This window comes from Stegodyphus dumicola, chromosome X1, assembly GCF_044657685.1.
Source record: "Stegodyphus dumicola isolate Sdum_Otavi_A_Nest chromosome X1, ASM4465768v1".
In the NCBI taxonomy this organism is placed as follows: domain Eukaryota; kingdom Metazoa; phylum Arthropoda; class Arachnida; order Araneae; family Eresidae; genus Stegodyphus; species Stegodyphus dumicola.
The window spans coordinates 63565184-63578631 of record NC_140780.1 but is presented as its reverse complement, the minus strand read 5'-3'; the positions used below and the strand labels follow the sequence as shown (position 1 = coordinate 63578631).

General features: G+C 33.0%; 1 protein-coding gene across 3 annotated transcripts in view; it reads left to right on the top strand.

Moving 5' to 3' along the window:
* Cul1 (cullin 1) overlaps nt 1–13448 on the top strand; it is a 151315-nt gene that overhangs the window by 69482 nt on the left and 68385 nt on the right. For all 3 annotated transcript variants that reach the window (XM_085808005.1, XM_085808003.1, XM_085808004.1), the window contains 2 exons: nt 1261–1424; nt 11551–11713. In XM_085808005.1, coding sequence (XP_085664131.1) covers nt 1261–1424; nt 11551–11713 — 327 coding nt within the window. The remainder of the gene's footprint in view (nt 1–1260; nt 1425–11550; nt 11714–13448) is intronic.

Sequence of the window (13448 nt, the reverse complement as noted above, 5' to 3'; positions counted from 1 at the left end):
TATTCACAATTAGCCTGTGTCTTTAAAATGATGAGACTTTACATTATGTAAAAATTTACTGTGCACAAATTAATGAGCTTTGTATTAGAAATTATTCTTTACTCTAGTAGAAAAAATGTGTGTGTCAAATTTGTAAGTTTTTGGGAAAGGCTATTCTAGTTCTCACAAAATTTTGAATTATGCACAATTTAGAGAAACAATGTAATAAGAGTGAATTATGCTGTCATATTTAAGAGGGCATATTGCTGCTTTTTATTTAAATATGTATGTTACCATGGCATCTTTTTTAATTCTGTTTATTTAATCATCTGAGTGGCATGGCATTCTTCATTTGCCCATTTTTTTAGATTTGTTTATAAAGACCTGTATTTAAACAGCATTTATTATCTAAATTTGTAGTTTTTTAAATTTTAGTCTCTCATTTTCATAAATTTCCATTCATTAAAATGACATTTACATCATTAAAGAAAGTAAAAATGTAAAATATTTTAAACTAATATACACTGAGTAAGCCAAAAAATCTAACCAGATAAAGCTGGTCAGGCCATTAAAGAGGTTCATTTTAATGGACTTACCAAACTGGTAAGCTTGAGAAATAGATTTGATTTAAAACATTATACTACAAGCATGTTACCTTTTTTCCTGTGAAGACATATATGCTTATCTGACTGGTGCAGAAATCTGAAATTTGATGAGTTTTGACCCTTTCTCCATAGTTATTATTGCTCATTTATTCTTAATTTATAATATATGCACGAAATCTTTGAGAAGCATCAGCATTATTATTAATGCTAGGTTACATCGGAGAGGAAACAATTTGTATGTTAAATATTCTGTGCTCTAAGTAATGGAAAATCTGACCTTTTCATGCAGTGCCTTGTGTGTACTAAAAGTATGTCCGCCCATAGTTTTAGGTAATGCTTTTAGCTTTTGTCCATTATGTTTTTGATTTATGCATTGAAAATACTTAAATTATAAAGTATTATAAAGAACAGGGTATATGTTCTGTTTGTTGACAACAAAATTTTCAGCAATTTTTGCTGATTTTAAATCAGTAACGTTCAATAATTGGAAATGAAGTATGTATCTGTAATTCAGTACTAAAATCTTGTATGATTGATGGATTTCTAGATCATCTTTGATTTCTGATACTGTTTTACCATTCACTTTATCCATATCCTGAAATATATTGTGTAATTTTGGTTTTGGTGTTACTGTATTATAATCATGTTAATTTGCATGGTAAAATTTCTCTTTCAGTTGAATTGGGATTAAATGAAGATGATCCATCTGCAAAGGGACAGAATCTTTCTATATATAAAGAAGCATTTGAGAATACATTCCTGGGTGATACAGAGAGATTTTATATCGCAGAAAGCACAGATTTCATTCGACAGAATCCTGTAACAGAATATATGAAAAAGGTTTGCTAAATTTTTTTCACTAAGTGCAAATAGGAATGATTCATTTTTATAATATTGGTATCCTTTGCTTCATCAAAGTATGCTAATTTCCGGTTTGGTTTTTGAAAGCCAGATGTCAGTAAGTATCTATTGTCATTAACCCAAAGAAATATGAAGATCATTTTTACTAAAGAAAAAGGTGAAAAGTGGATCAAGCATTCAGTATTGAATTTCACGTTAAGGAAAATGCAGAAAAGTGAGTTTGAAGGGGCATATAATTTTATGACACTGTTATAAGTTGCAATGCAAATTAAAAAAAAAAAAAAAAAAAAAACTTTGTGAACTTCAGTTGTCAAGCATATTATAATTCAGTACTATTTACTACTTGTTGTCTTCCGCTGTCAGCCACAACAGATGACCAAGTTTGGCACTTAGTGTCAAGTGGGTGGGACACTAGAATTTCACCATTAGTTGTAGAGATGGGCAGAACCACTCTTTTAATAGGATTAGATCAGAACCCTTTGCTAACTGAACTGAATTAGTTCTTTTGGATAACTCATCGCTTACGAACAGTAACTTTGATGAAAAACATAAGGAATGATCAGTGAATCTGGAGCAATTAAAGAGGATGAAGTAAAAGAACAGAAAGAATTTAATGAGCAGTGGGGTAGGGAATGGTTAACGAGGTTGGAATGAAGATTGAAAGGAATCTCACAAGCAGTGGGATCGGAAGAATCATTTCAATCAAATGCTAATACCTGAACTTTCTTCTTTCAATTGTACTTAAGATGCCTCAAAACATTTCTACCTATAACTAAGAATAAAATTGTAGTGTAAAATTTTTCCAGAAGTTGGGAAATGATAAAAATTAAACTCACTTTTAACAGAACTCTTTTTCTCCTCTAATATGGGACTGAAAGTTTCCAGGAGCGTTTCTAGGAGCTCTGGGTGAATTCTAAAAGAGCTCACTGTTTTTTCATCAATCAGGCATTAGCTTATTTAGTAAAGTGAATTGATTAGTGAATGAATTTCAGACTCCACTCTTTTTCATGGAATCATCTTTCATTAGCTCAATAAAAAGAATCATTTCTTTGAATTAGCTCTGGAGTAAATTTTGAATCCCCACTAATCAATTCACTCTCAAAGATTTCGTGCATCTGTACAAGTATAATATCACTGTATTAACTTGTGCAGCTTTGCTCCAGTTTATGGAGAACAGCCCTGGAGGCAGTCTGAGCATTTCCTACCACTCTCCCATACCACCAAACCACCGAAGAGGACTTCTAGCTCACCAGTATTTTGAGTGCTGTGATGCCACACAGACTTTATACACTTTCAAGCATCCACTCCTTCTTCGGAACTCAAACCTGGGCTCATTTGTACAGCAGTCAGTGTTGCTAATCACTATATTGATTATAGCGGTTCAGTATCAATGCAACAGAATATAAATTAATTATTAGTGACCTCCTAGGCAGTATGCATTCATAAATTGTATGCAGAAAATAGGGGTAATTTACAAATAGCTCTTCGCCTAAGAAACATAAACCTTGAATGTTGAAATATGATAAAATGTGGTGTAAGAAAATAGTAGATATTTACATACATTTTTATGTTACAATATACGTAAAATTTAGGTATATACATGCAAATGAGCACACTTAATTTATGTAAATGTCAAGGGTTTACATAATTTTTGGCAGAAATTCATGTTAATTTTTCCAATTTTGTATTTCACAAATGTTTAATTTTGGTAAAAATGTAGGTAAATTTATACTTTTTTGTTTTGTAAAAAATCTGCAGTTTTTGTAATAAGTAAAAAAAATGCGTAAATTAACTACTTTCTTATTAAATATACTACTGCATTTATACATCCATTTTTTTGAGAAATCTGCATGTATTTTCACATGTATACATACATTTATTTAGGACTGTAGAAGCATCTTGTTATCCATCCAATCCTCGTTGTCTATGTCACATTAAATATTCTCACTGCGGACCTAATACACAGTAAAAAAATTAATCTTTATTTCAGGACCAGATCTGCATACTCCTCCTTCATGGTCAGTCTCTGTTCTAATTCTGTGCTTCTCCAAAACCTTTTCCTTAGGGTTGCTGTATTTATCAGCAGAAACATGGGTACAAGGCATGCTTCTTATTGCTATCATTATTATATTCTCTTATTGCTCGAGTTCCCCCCCCCTCCAGCTCCTTTGATGGCAACTCAAAGGATTCAGATTATGAAACATTTCAGACATCCATGCTGTTGATTTCCCCCCTCTTAATAACGAAAATAGAATGCAAATATTAGAAGAGATCAAAAAGTGATTCAACATATGACAAGGTTATGTATAAAAAAGGAAATGATAAACATGTGACAAAGTAAATTAAAAAAATAAAATTGTAAGAAGCCAGTTTCTTTGATAAGTGGTACGTCTTCCCGATCTTGTGACAGTTTGTGTCTAGGGAGTTCGTTAGCAGATTTATTCTGTTGAACTTTCTTTTAAGTTTCTGTCTATTTCAGTTCAGGTAAATCAGAGCCTGAAAGCAAGCAGGCTGGTTTTACATGGTCTTTAGACACAGATTGAAGGCCGTTTATTTCATTTGTGAAAGTTTTGTTCGTTCTGGTAAGGACCTTGTGTGGACCTGCGTATTGCTGGTGCAGCAGTGGCTTTACTAGATTGAAACATAAGTATACATGTATACAGGATTTTAAGGTAGAACTTAAGTAATATTTATCTTGACAACATTGCAGATGTCACTGTTGGGTTTAGTTGTTGCATTCTATGTTGAAGATTAGGAAGAATGAAGTGTCAGATACGAGGGCTATCCAGAAAGTAGATTACGTTTTGGAATAAAAAAATAAACAAAGTATAGGAAACAAATTTTATTATATACAGATGAAAGCCACACTCAAATACTACTTTTCTACATAGTCACCATACAAATTGAGGCATTTATCGTAGCGATGTACGAGCTTGGAAATTCCTTCGTCGAAAAATTCGGCCGCCTGCGCCTTCAACCACTTCATTACCTCTTCTTGCCTTCCATCTTGCACAAAACTTGTGGTAACCAAGCTTTTCGCTGATGATTTCGTGCAACAAACTTCGCGAAATTTGTGGAAAACTCAAAGAAAGTTCCATTATTGTGAAATTTCGATTTTCACGGACTTTAGCATCGACTTTTTCGAGAAGTTCGGCGGTCACTATGCTGGGTCTCCCACTTCGATCTTCGTCGTGAACATTGGTTCGGCCATTTTGAAATCTTATGACCCACTGACACACTCCACCTTCAGTGATAATGTTGTCCCCATACACTTCACGAAGCTGCCGATAGATTTTTATCGGTTTACAGTTTTTTGCAGTCAGAAACCTTATTACTGAGCGCACCTCGCAGCTCGCGGGATTTTCAATTAACGCAGACATTTCAAACCGTCACAGTATCTGAACGGAGCACAGCACGAACCTCTCACTAGCACGGCTAGATGCAGACTGAGCTGCACAACGCTCTGACCCCAAGATGGCCGCGCTAGCCCCGCCCCTAGCGGACACAGACGGAAACGTAATCTACTTCCTGGATGGCCCTCGTATATTAGATGTCATTATCATTCACTAGGCAGTCTGAGATTTGTGCCATATACCAGTTCTGCACAAGATGTCTGCAGATCATCCTTAATGGCTGTCAGAATAACTGGGAGTTTTTCAGTCCAGTTATTGATCTTGAGAGCCTGGAGAGAGGATTTCGAATGTCGATGAAAGTGTTCAACAATGCCATTTTACATTGGACGATTGGCTATGTGATTCTGTTTGTATCTAAAATGCAAGTAAATCTGCAAACATTGCAGACCTGTTTGGGAACCTTGGTCTTTTGTTATGACTGATGGGCAGCCAAAGTGAGGAGTCCATGATATGAAAATAGCTCTGCAAATGGTTTCCGTTTTCATATCAGAGATAGGTATGCCTTCAGGCCATCTGGAAAATCTATCTGTTAGAGTCAAAAGGTGCATGTTGCCTTTTGATTGTGGTAAGCCGAATTGCAGGCCAAAAATATCCATGTGGATTTTTAAAAAACATTACAGGAAGACAAAATATACCCAGTGGTGCTTTAGTGTGCTTGGTGATTTTTGATCTCTGGCAAGATTCACAGGATTTCCTCCAATGTTTGATATGATGTTTCATATTGCGCCATGCATAATGATAACGAATAAGCTGTGTAGTAGCTGCAATTCCTAGATGTGATAGATTATGCAGATGATTAAAGATGAGTCTGTAAAAGAAATTTGCAACAAATGGATGAGGAATGTCTGTAGAGATGTAATAAAGAAAATTGCCATCAGAGTATTGACTAGTTTTGAATTCCAACATCAAAAATGATGTATTGTTTTTGGGAAGCTTTTGTAACTCCAGATCATGCTATCGAGCATCAGAAAATTTTTTTAGAAAACAAAAATGGAAATTTTATTATGGAATCAATTTCAATTTTGGAAAGAAAAACAGCAACAATGTTTTTTAGAACCTTGCATTGATTTCTTCTTCAGTAGAATATTGAGAAATAAAATCTAAATTATGTAATTGCCGAGATGAACATTTGTGTGGGTTCTTCTTAAAAGCATATATTAATGTTTTTTTATCCATATAAATTTAAAAATTTCTGTCCTCTAACATGTGTCGTAATGTCTTTATTACAGAATAAGCTGAAAATAATTCCGTCATACGCAAACCATTTCTATTGACTTTTATCCGAGTTTCATTGAGAAAAATGCTTTATGTTCCCACATTTGTTGAGACAATTGCTTAAGAGTGCTGCCGATTGCGATGTCTGAAGCATCTACCCATATGCTTAACTGGGCTCCAGGAATAGAGTGTCTGAAAAGGGTAACCTGAGCAATGGCATTTTTGGCAGCAATAAAGGCTTGTTCAGCATTTTCGTTCCAATTTAACTGTGAGGGATGAGTCCTGAATACGGGAGCAAGATTTATTTTTATTGGTGCATCCTTCTAACAATTTTATTAAAGGAGAAAAAAAAATGTGTGCTGCTTTAGGTATGAAACATCTGCAAAAACATGCGAAAAAATTGGTGAAGCTGAGTAAGGATGGTAGGTTGAAGAAAATATAATATACATTTGACTGTTAGAAAGAGGTTTAATTCCATTTTCATGGAAGTGAAAACTAAGAAATCAATAGCTGTTTGACAAAAGGTGCATATTTAAACACTTATGCCAAGTCCACATTCCTGAAGTTTTGAAAATAAGGCCTTTCAAATGTCTGCAGTGTTTTTCAGAATCTTTAAAGACTGTGAGGAAGTTGTCGACAAAAGCATAAACACCTTCTAAATCTCGCGTGACTTCGTCTGTTAAAAAAATGTTGAAAAGTCATGGATGCATTGCTTAAGTTGAATTGCATATGGGTACTTTTGAATAAACCGAATGGTTTGCATATAACAGTTTTATGAATATTGTATTGTTTGATATGTATTTTATGGTATGCCTTAATAAGTTCAACATGACTAAAATTTTGGTACCATGCAGTGCAGCAGTAAAATTAGCTAAGCATGCGATAGGGTATTTATCTTTTATTGTTTGGTCATTAAACACTTGATAATCTGCATGTCTCCCTTCAAAAGTTCCGTTGTTTGAAAACGTGTGAAGTGGGGATGCGTAATTGCTTTTCAAAGGTCTCAAATGCCCCAATTACATCATATTTGGACATGCTAGAGTCGGTATCGACCAAGAATGAAACATTTGTTCTCCAATTAGGAATGAACAGGCAATACAAAATTTGAGGCAAAGAAGTCACCTCTTTTCTTTGTTGGTGGTACATGTGCATTCTCTACATTTTTTCCCCAAAATGCCTATGGCACCAGCAGAAATCATTCGTATTTATTTAGACAGGATTAGTTTATTTTTTTTTAATGAATGCATGATAATATGAGTTGGACACATAGCAAAGTAAAAACTGTATGTTAGGAGTAGTGTTCACTTGCATTGGCCAAGTGGTAGGTCTCATTATTGAGCTTATCTGACCATAGAAGGGAACATTATATCAAAACTTGTTACAGTGATAATATGGGGTATCTTTGGTAAATTTTCCACGCAGAGTATGAAAAGAGAAATTTCCAAGGCAAACACTTTGCATTCATAAATCAGAAACTGAACTATTATGATTGTGGTATAGTGGCCGAAACCGCCACACAAACCCTGGGCTGTGACACAGGGTTGAAAGAAACTTCAAACACAAGTTTTAACAATAACATGAATTTTAATAAGATGAAAACCTTCACAGTTGCATATCTTGACCAGTCAGTGCAATTTGGCAAGCAGGGAAATGCAATCAAAACAAACGTATTTAATGAAAAATTATTTTTAAAATAGTTTATCCTCAAAAGACTGTTAAGTCCCTAGGGTTGGATTTACTTCTAAGATTCTGTCAGCAATTTTTGCAGCTTTGTCTAAAGTTAAACTGAAAACTGCTCCATGATTGAATTATCGAATTCAAACGCAACAATTCATTTTCAAAGTTTCAGATTAAATTTGCTAAGGAGAGAAATTAAGCATTGTTTTGTCTAAAATATTACTGTGAAACTGTGATAAAATTTTATACCTGTCCATCATAATTCTACAAAGTTTGCTTAAAAATTTGACTTTTGAGATTAATTAGAATGGACTGCCTTATACTGTTTAAATTAATGCAAATAAGTTGATATTCTAGTGCATGATGATAACACTTTCAGGCTGTTTGATCAAAATAAAAATAATTTAAATTACTACACTAGTGATGTTTTATGGCTAACCTTATCTTCTGCTTATAAGTATAAAGATAAAGGCTTAAAATGCATTTATACTGGAAGTTTCCTGCATTTAACTGTTAGTTACTATGTATGGCTATTTTAAAAAATTCAGTAAATGAGAAATCAGTGCACAATTAAAAGTAGTAAGAGTAAATTCCATCAGAGTACAAATCTTTAATTATGATCTCAGTCTGCAGTATTAAATACTATTTTAAGATGTATTCATGTACATTCTGATTAAAATAAGAAAGCAAACAGAAAGATAAACAACAAAATTAGAAATGTTAACTGTGAAAAAGATTCAAAAAGTCATGTAGAATGCAAGACTAAGTTTTTGAAGTCTTTCTTACTTTTTTTTCCTAACATTTCGAGGTAGTGTTATGGCTTTCCCTATGCAAATTTCCTATTGAGCAAAATAGAAGTTTTCATTTTATTTGCAGGAAATTTTTGCTGCAAGTCTTGTTTGCAAGTAATCCAGTGAAGATATTCAGTTGTGTCTTGACTCATTATATAATTCTTTATTAAATAAATGAAAAGTTCCCATGTAACATGTATTCATGATGCAATAATACTACATGAAGTTTTTCCTCTGCAATTTTTTGTTTCAAAAGGTGTACTTAAGATGGATACTCTGATGCAAAGAACACAAAATTTTTTGTTTTAGCAGTATTGATGTGGTATTTATCATTAATAAATTTTCAAAAGAATAACTCACAAATTAAGGAGTGCACAAAATGTAATTATTGTAACTGTTAATGTATGCATTTGTTTTCATTACTTGAAATGAATTAGATTTACAATAGTTTAATAAACAGCTTCAGTAAAATTATACAGGTTGATTCTTTTAGAACTGACCTATTTCATAAGGGTGTAGTTTTGCTAAAATGTATCTGATTTTAACGTTGTTTGTGGCAAAAGATTCAGGAAGGTTGAAAATTTAGTGGTCCATCTTATTTTTTGATGTACGATGCCAAAAAAAAAAGGAGAAATAACGAAAACTGAGAAATGATATACAAGGAGGGATGCCTTGTGCCTTATTCAACATTGTTAAAAACTCTGATTGCCATGTGGCATACCAAACATGATTAGTAAAGGTTTGTAATCACTTACCGTAAAGTAGGTGTTGAAAATGACCACCCTCTTGGCATGAGTATAACCGAACTTGCCACTCCATGTTCGGTGCAACACTCCACAATGTCTCAAGATTGATGATTGTAGTTTAAGTGGGTTTCCTTATTTCTTTGGCATTGCATATCAAAAAACCGGATAGACCACTAAATTTTCATCCTTTCTTAAATCTTTTTCCGCAAACTGCATTAAAATCGAATACTTTTTAACAAAGCTACAGCCCAATGAAATAGGTCAGTTCTAAAAGAATTGCCCTGTGTATTTTAGTAGGTAACAGTAGTTGTCAAATTTTAGCGTAACATATATGCAAGTAGTGTAACGTAAATAAATATGATAAATCTGATCTCTTAATAAATTTTTAGCATGTTGATGTAATTAAGGCAATATGTGTAATAAATCTATTAAAAGAGAGATAGTTTTATGAAGGATATATTTAAAGAAAAGCTAATCATATTTTCATTACACATGGCAGAAACAGGAATTCCATGCAGCTAGACTATTTATAAGGAATAGAAGTTAATAAGAATAAAGTACAAGTTCTGGCGGACTTTAGCCATCTGGATGCAAATGAGCTGTTCAATTTAAAAGTTCAATTAAAGTCAGCATTTGGTATTACTTGCATAATTCTCTTTAGTTTTTCTGCATATGATGTAGAAACATCTGATTTATGGTAACAGTATCTATTGTATGCTTACAAATTTTATGTAAGTAAAAAGAATATTATTAAAACTGATAAATTCTTTGAACTATGCAATATAATAATATTAATGTGTCTTTCTGTGTGCTTTTTAAGGCCTATATCACACGCCGTTTGTTTTACACGAACAACTGTTCGGGACAATTTTTCTGCTTGGTTTACTATTGAAAGAAACACATGCGACTTCTTCCTTCCTTTCCAAAAAATTGCAAGTTGTTTGTTTTCAACCAATCACCTATCAGCTTGTTTGTAATGGGAAACCAGTTTCCCCTGCGTTAACCACAAAGCGATCTATGGTGATTGGCTGTTGTGACAAAGCAGAAAAATTGTTCCAAACAGTATGCACCATGCATTTTCCCCCTCCTGGCTTTCAAGTAGTAGAATTAGTAGGATAAGTGTGTGGAATATGCAAGTAAATATGATAAATCTAATTGCAGTAATAATAAACAAATAACATATAAAACTGGAAAAAATTACTTTGAAAATTTTTTAACTTGTGGAAAGAACGATCACAGTGACATTAGAATAATATGCATATGATGAAAAGTGCCAACGTGAAATATTTGCAAAGAAGAGCATTGCAAAGGTCCATCGATAGCATAGAGAGGAGGTGCATTTATGCACTTTGTATAATTCACAAGCATAGACAGTAGAAGCACCAATGACAAAACTCTGTGTGCACATATCAGATTCGCAAGATTGGTGAGAATTGGAAGATACCATAGAATGTTAAGTTATACAGATTCCCCTGTGATGTTATGTTTATCGTTGCTGTAAACAGTCTCGGCTATACAATGTGTTATTATCTGTGAAGATGGGTACATTTTAAACTTGTAATTCAATAAAAGTTTTCCCCCTTTTTCCTCTCTTGTGTTGTCACTGGCCCTTTACAATGCTGTTCTTTGCAAATGTGTTACACCTGCAAATTTCGTCACATGTATTGTTCCAATATCATTTATGGGTTTTCAGTGTGCTGATCAATTTGCACAAGGGAAAACTGAGTGTTGCCATTCGAAAATTTTGAAATTTTTCTAATGTAACCATAATTGTGATAAAATTGTTGTTTGTTGTTTTAAATAATCACAATCCTGAGTGCATAACTTAACAATGTCTGATATTTCATTTCGATTGGCTGAGCAAATAGTCTGCTAGGCGATCATATATCAGAGAAATTTTTTATGACTACCCTGTAGTTATAATTTTATTGTTAAAAGTAAGGCATGTTTCATATCTATTCTGTGATTACTCTTTTAAGATATGATTAAAAAAATTGAGTTTCAATTTTTGTGTGCTTTTATTCATTGAATGTCAAAAGTTTATGTGAGATTGTAGTTGACAGACAGTGTGAAAGGTTACAGCTGCATGTTGTTTGATCTAAAAGCTTACAAATATTTTTGGTATGTCTTTGAAGAGGAAAACTTAATCTGAGCAAAGTATGGCATATTAATTTCTCTTTAATATTCCATTTTCTTATTGTATTTTTCTTGAAATAAATTTTTTGAAACTGGGAGTAAATATGCAATTTTTTTCCTTCTTTAGGCAGAACAAAGGCTTCTGGAGGAACAGAGACGAGTTCAGTTGTATCTTCATGAAACAACACTTGAGATTGTTGCCAAAACTTGTGAAAAAGTTTTAATTCAAAAGCACTTAGAAATATTCCATTCTGAATTTCAAAATCTTTTAAATGATGATAAAAATGAAGGTAAGATTAAATTCTTATGTAACAAAGATATCTGATTTCTTTAAAATTGTTATTTAAGAATTATGTACGATATTGAAAAATAGTTTTAAGGTCATACAATTTTTTTCTGCACGTATTTTTAATTTTTTTAAATTTGAAGTTTGGAGCATATTTTTTTAGTAGTCTAAATAAATCATTTATATAAATATAATAATTACATATGCTAAAATGTGTTTTTATATCATTTTGCCCCTTCATGTGTCAGTTTTCAAATTTTTGTTGTGAATTTTTATTGCATTGTCATTTCTCTGTAGCATGACTATTATACGTTTGCGCCACAGTTTATTAGTTTAATGCATTAACCATACTTAATTGACATTGAATACTATGCAAAAAAGTTTTAAAGATTTGTGTAATGCATATGGGTTAAAGGAAGTCATCTTTAATATGTAAGGGTTAAAGAAAATTATGTTCTGTTACCTGTTGAAGGATTAGAGTTTATTTTCTTCTACAAATAAAATAAATGAATGAGTGTAATTTTTATCATCAACACTGTATGTGTGCATTAGGGATCAATGAAATTTATGACAACATTTATTAAATCATCTACCTTGCTTTAGGTAGAAATAACATACCGAACAAAAATTAATTTAGAATTCAAACAACAAAAGTCAGCATTACATTTGCAAATTTTCACAGAACTAGTTTCGATGGTTTTACCAAACCATCACACTCAGCTGCCAAAGAGCAAATGAACAAGATATATTTGCAATTTTTCACAGGACTAATTTCAATGGTTTTACCAAATCATCACCCTCAGCTGCCAAAGAGAAATGAATGAGATATATCTTATCACTATATCTTATCTCATTAATTTGCTCCTCAGCAGCTGAGGGTGATGGTTTGGTGTGTGTGTGTGATTATGGCAAAGCCTCGAGGGCTATCTGCCTAAGAGGAGGGATGCCTTCGTGGAGGACTTTCTAAGGGAAACTGGCTCGTATACACGTTACACATGGGGAAAACCACGAAAACGCCCATGCAGCCAGCCCGTTCGCGGGATTCGAACCTCGTACCGAACTACCAGTGTTCAGCGACTTTACCGCTCGGCCGCTGGTGGGCCCTGGTGATGGTTTGGTAAAACCATCGAAATTAGTCTTGTGAAACATTCCAGATATAATGCTGATTTTTGTTGTTTGCCTTCTAAATTAACGTCTACCTTTATATTAAAAAAAAAATGTAAAGATATCATCTGCATTCCAAAAATGGTGTTAGGAAAAGATTTTTAGATTTTTAATCGTGGTTTCAAAAATGTGCAAAACTTGTGATAGTTTGTTATATGGAAATCTCAGTTTTATGGTACAAATATCTCTCCTATAATACAGTAGATAGGTTCCTTGAAACTAATGTGTTGTATGAGGTTAATAAGCCAAACAAAATAAAGGGATGCATTCTAAAAACTTAAAAGCAAAATATTTTTTTAATGGTTCTCATTGTTGTCTTCTTTAAATTTAGAGAGATGCCTTTTCTTCTTTGAACGAACAAAAATTTGTGATCTCCAAAAAATTAAATTTTCTCTTGCTTTTAGGCAGAGTTTCATACTGAAATATAATTTTGCAATAACTGTAGAGTTATTAGATTTTTCTGAAGCAGTAGACATAGAAAATAGGAGACCCAGTTGCTGAATACTGGTGATGTCAAATTTTTGACCACATCCTTTGTTAGTTGTGGCTCCACTTGTAGAGTTAATAGATTTTTC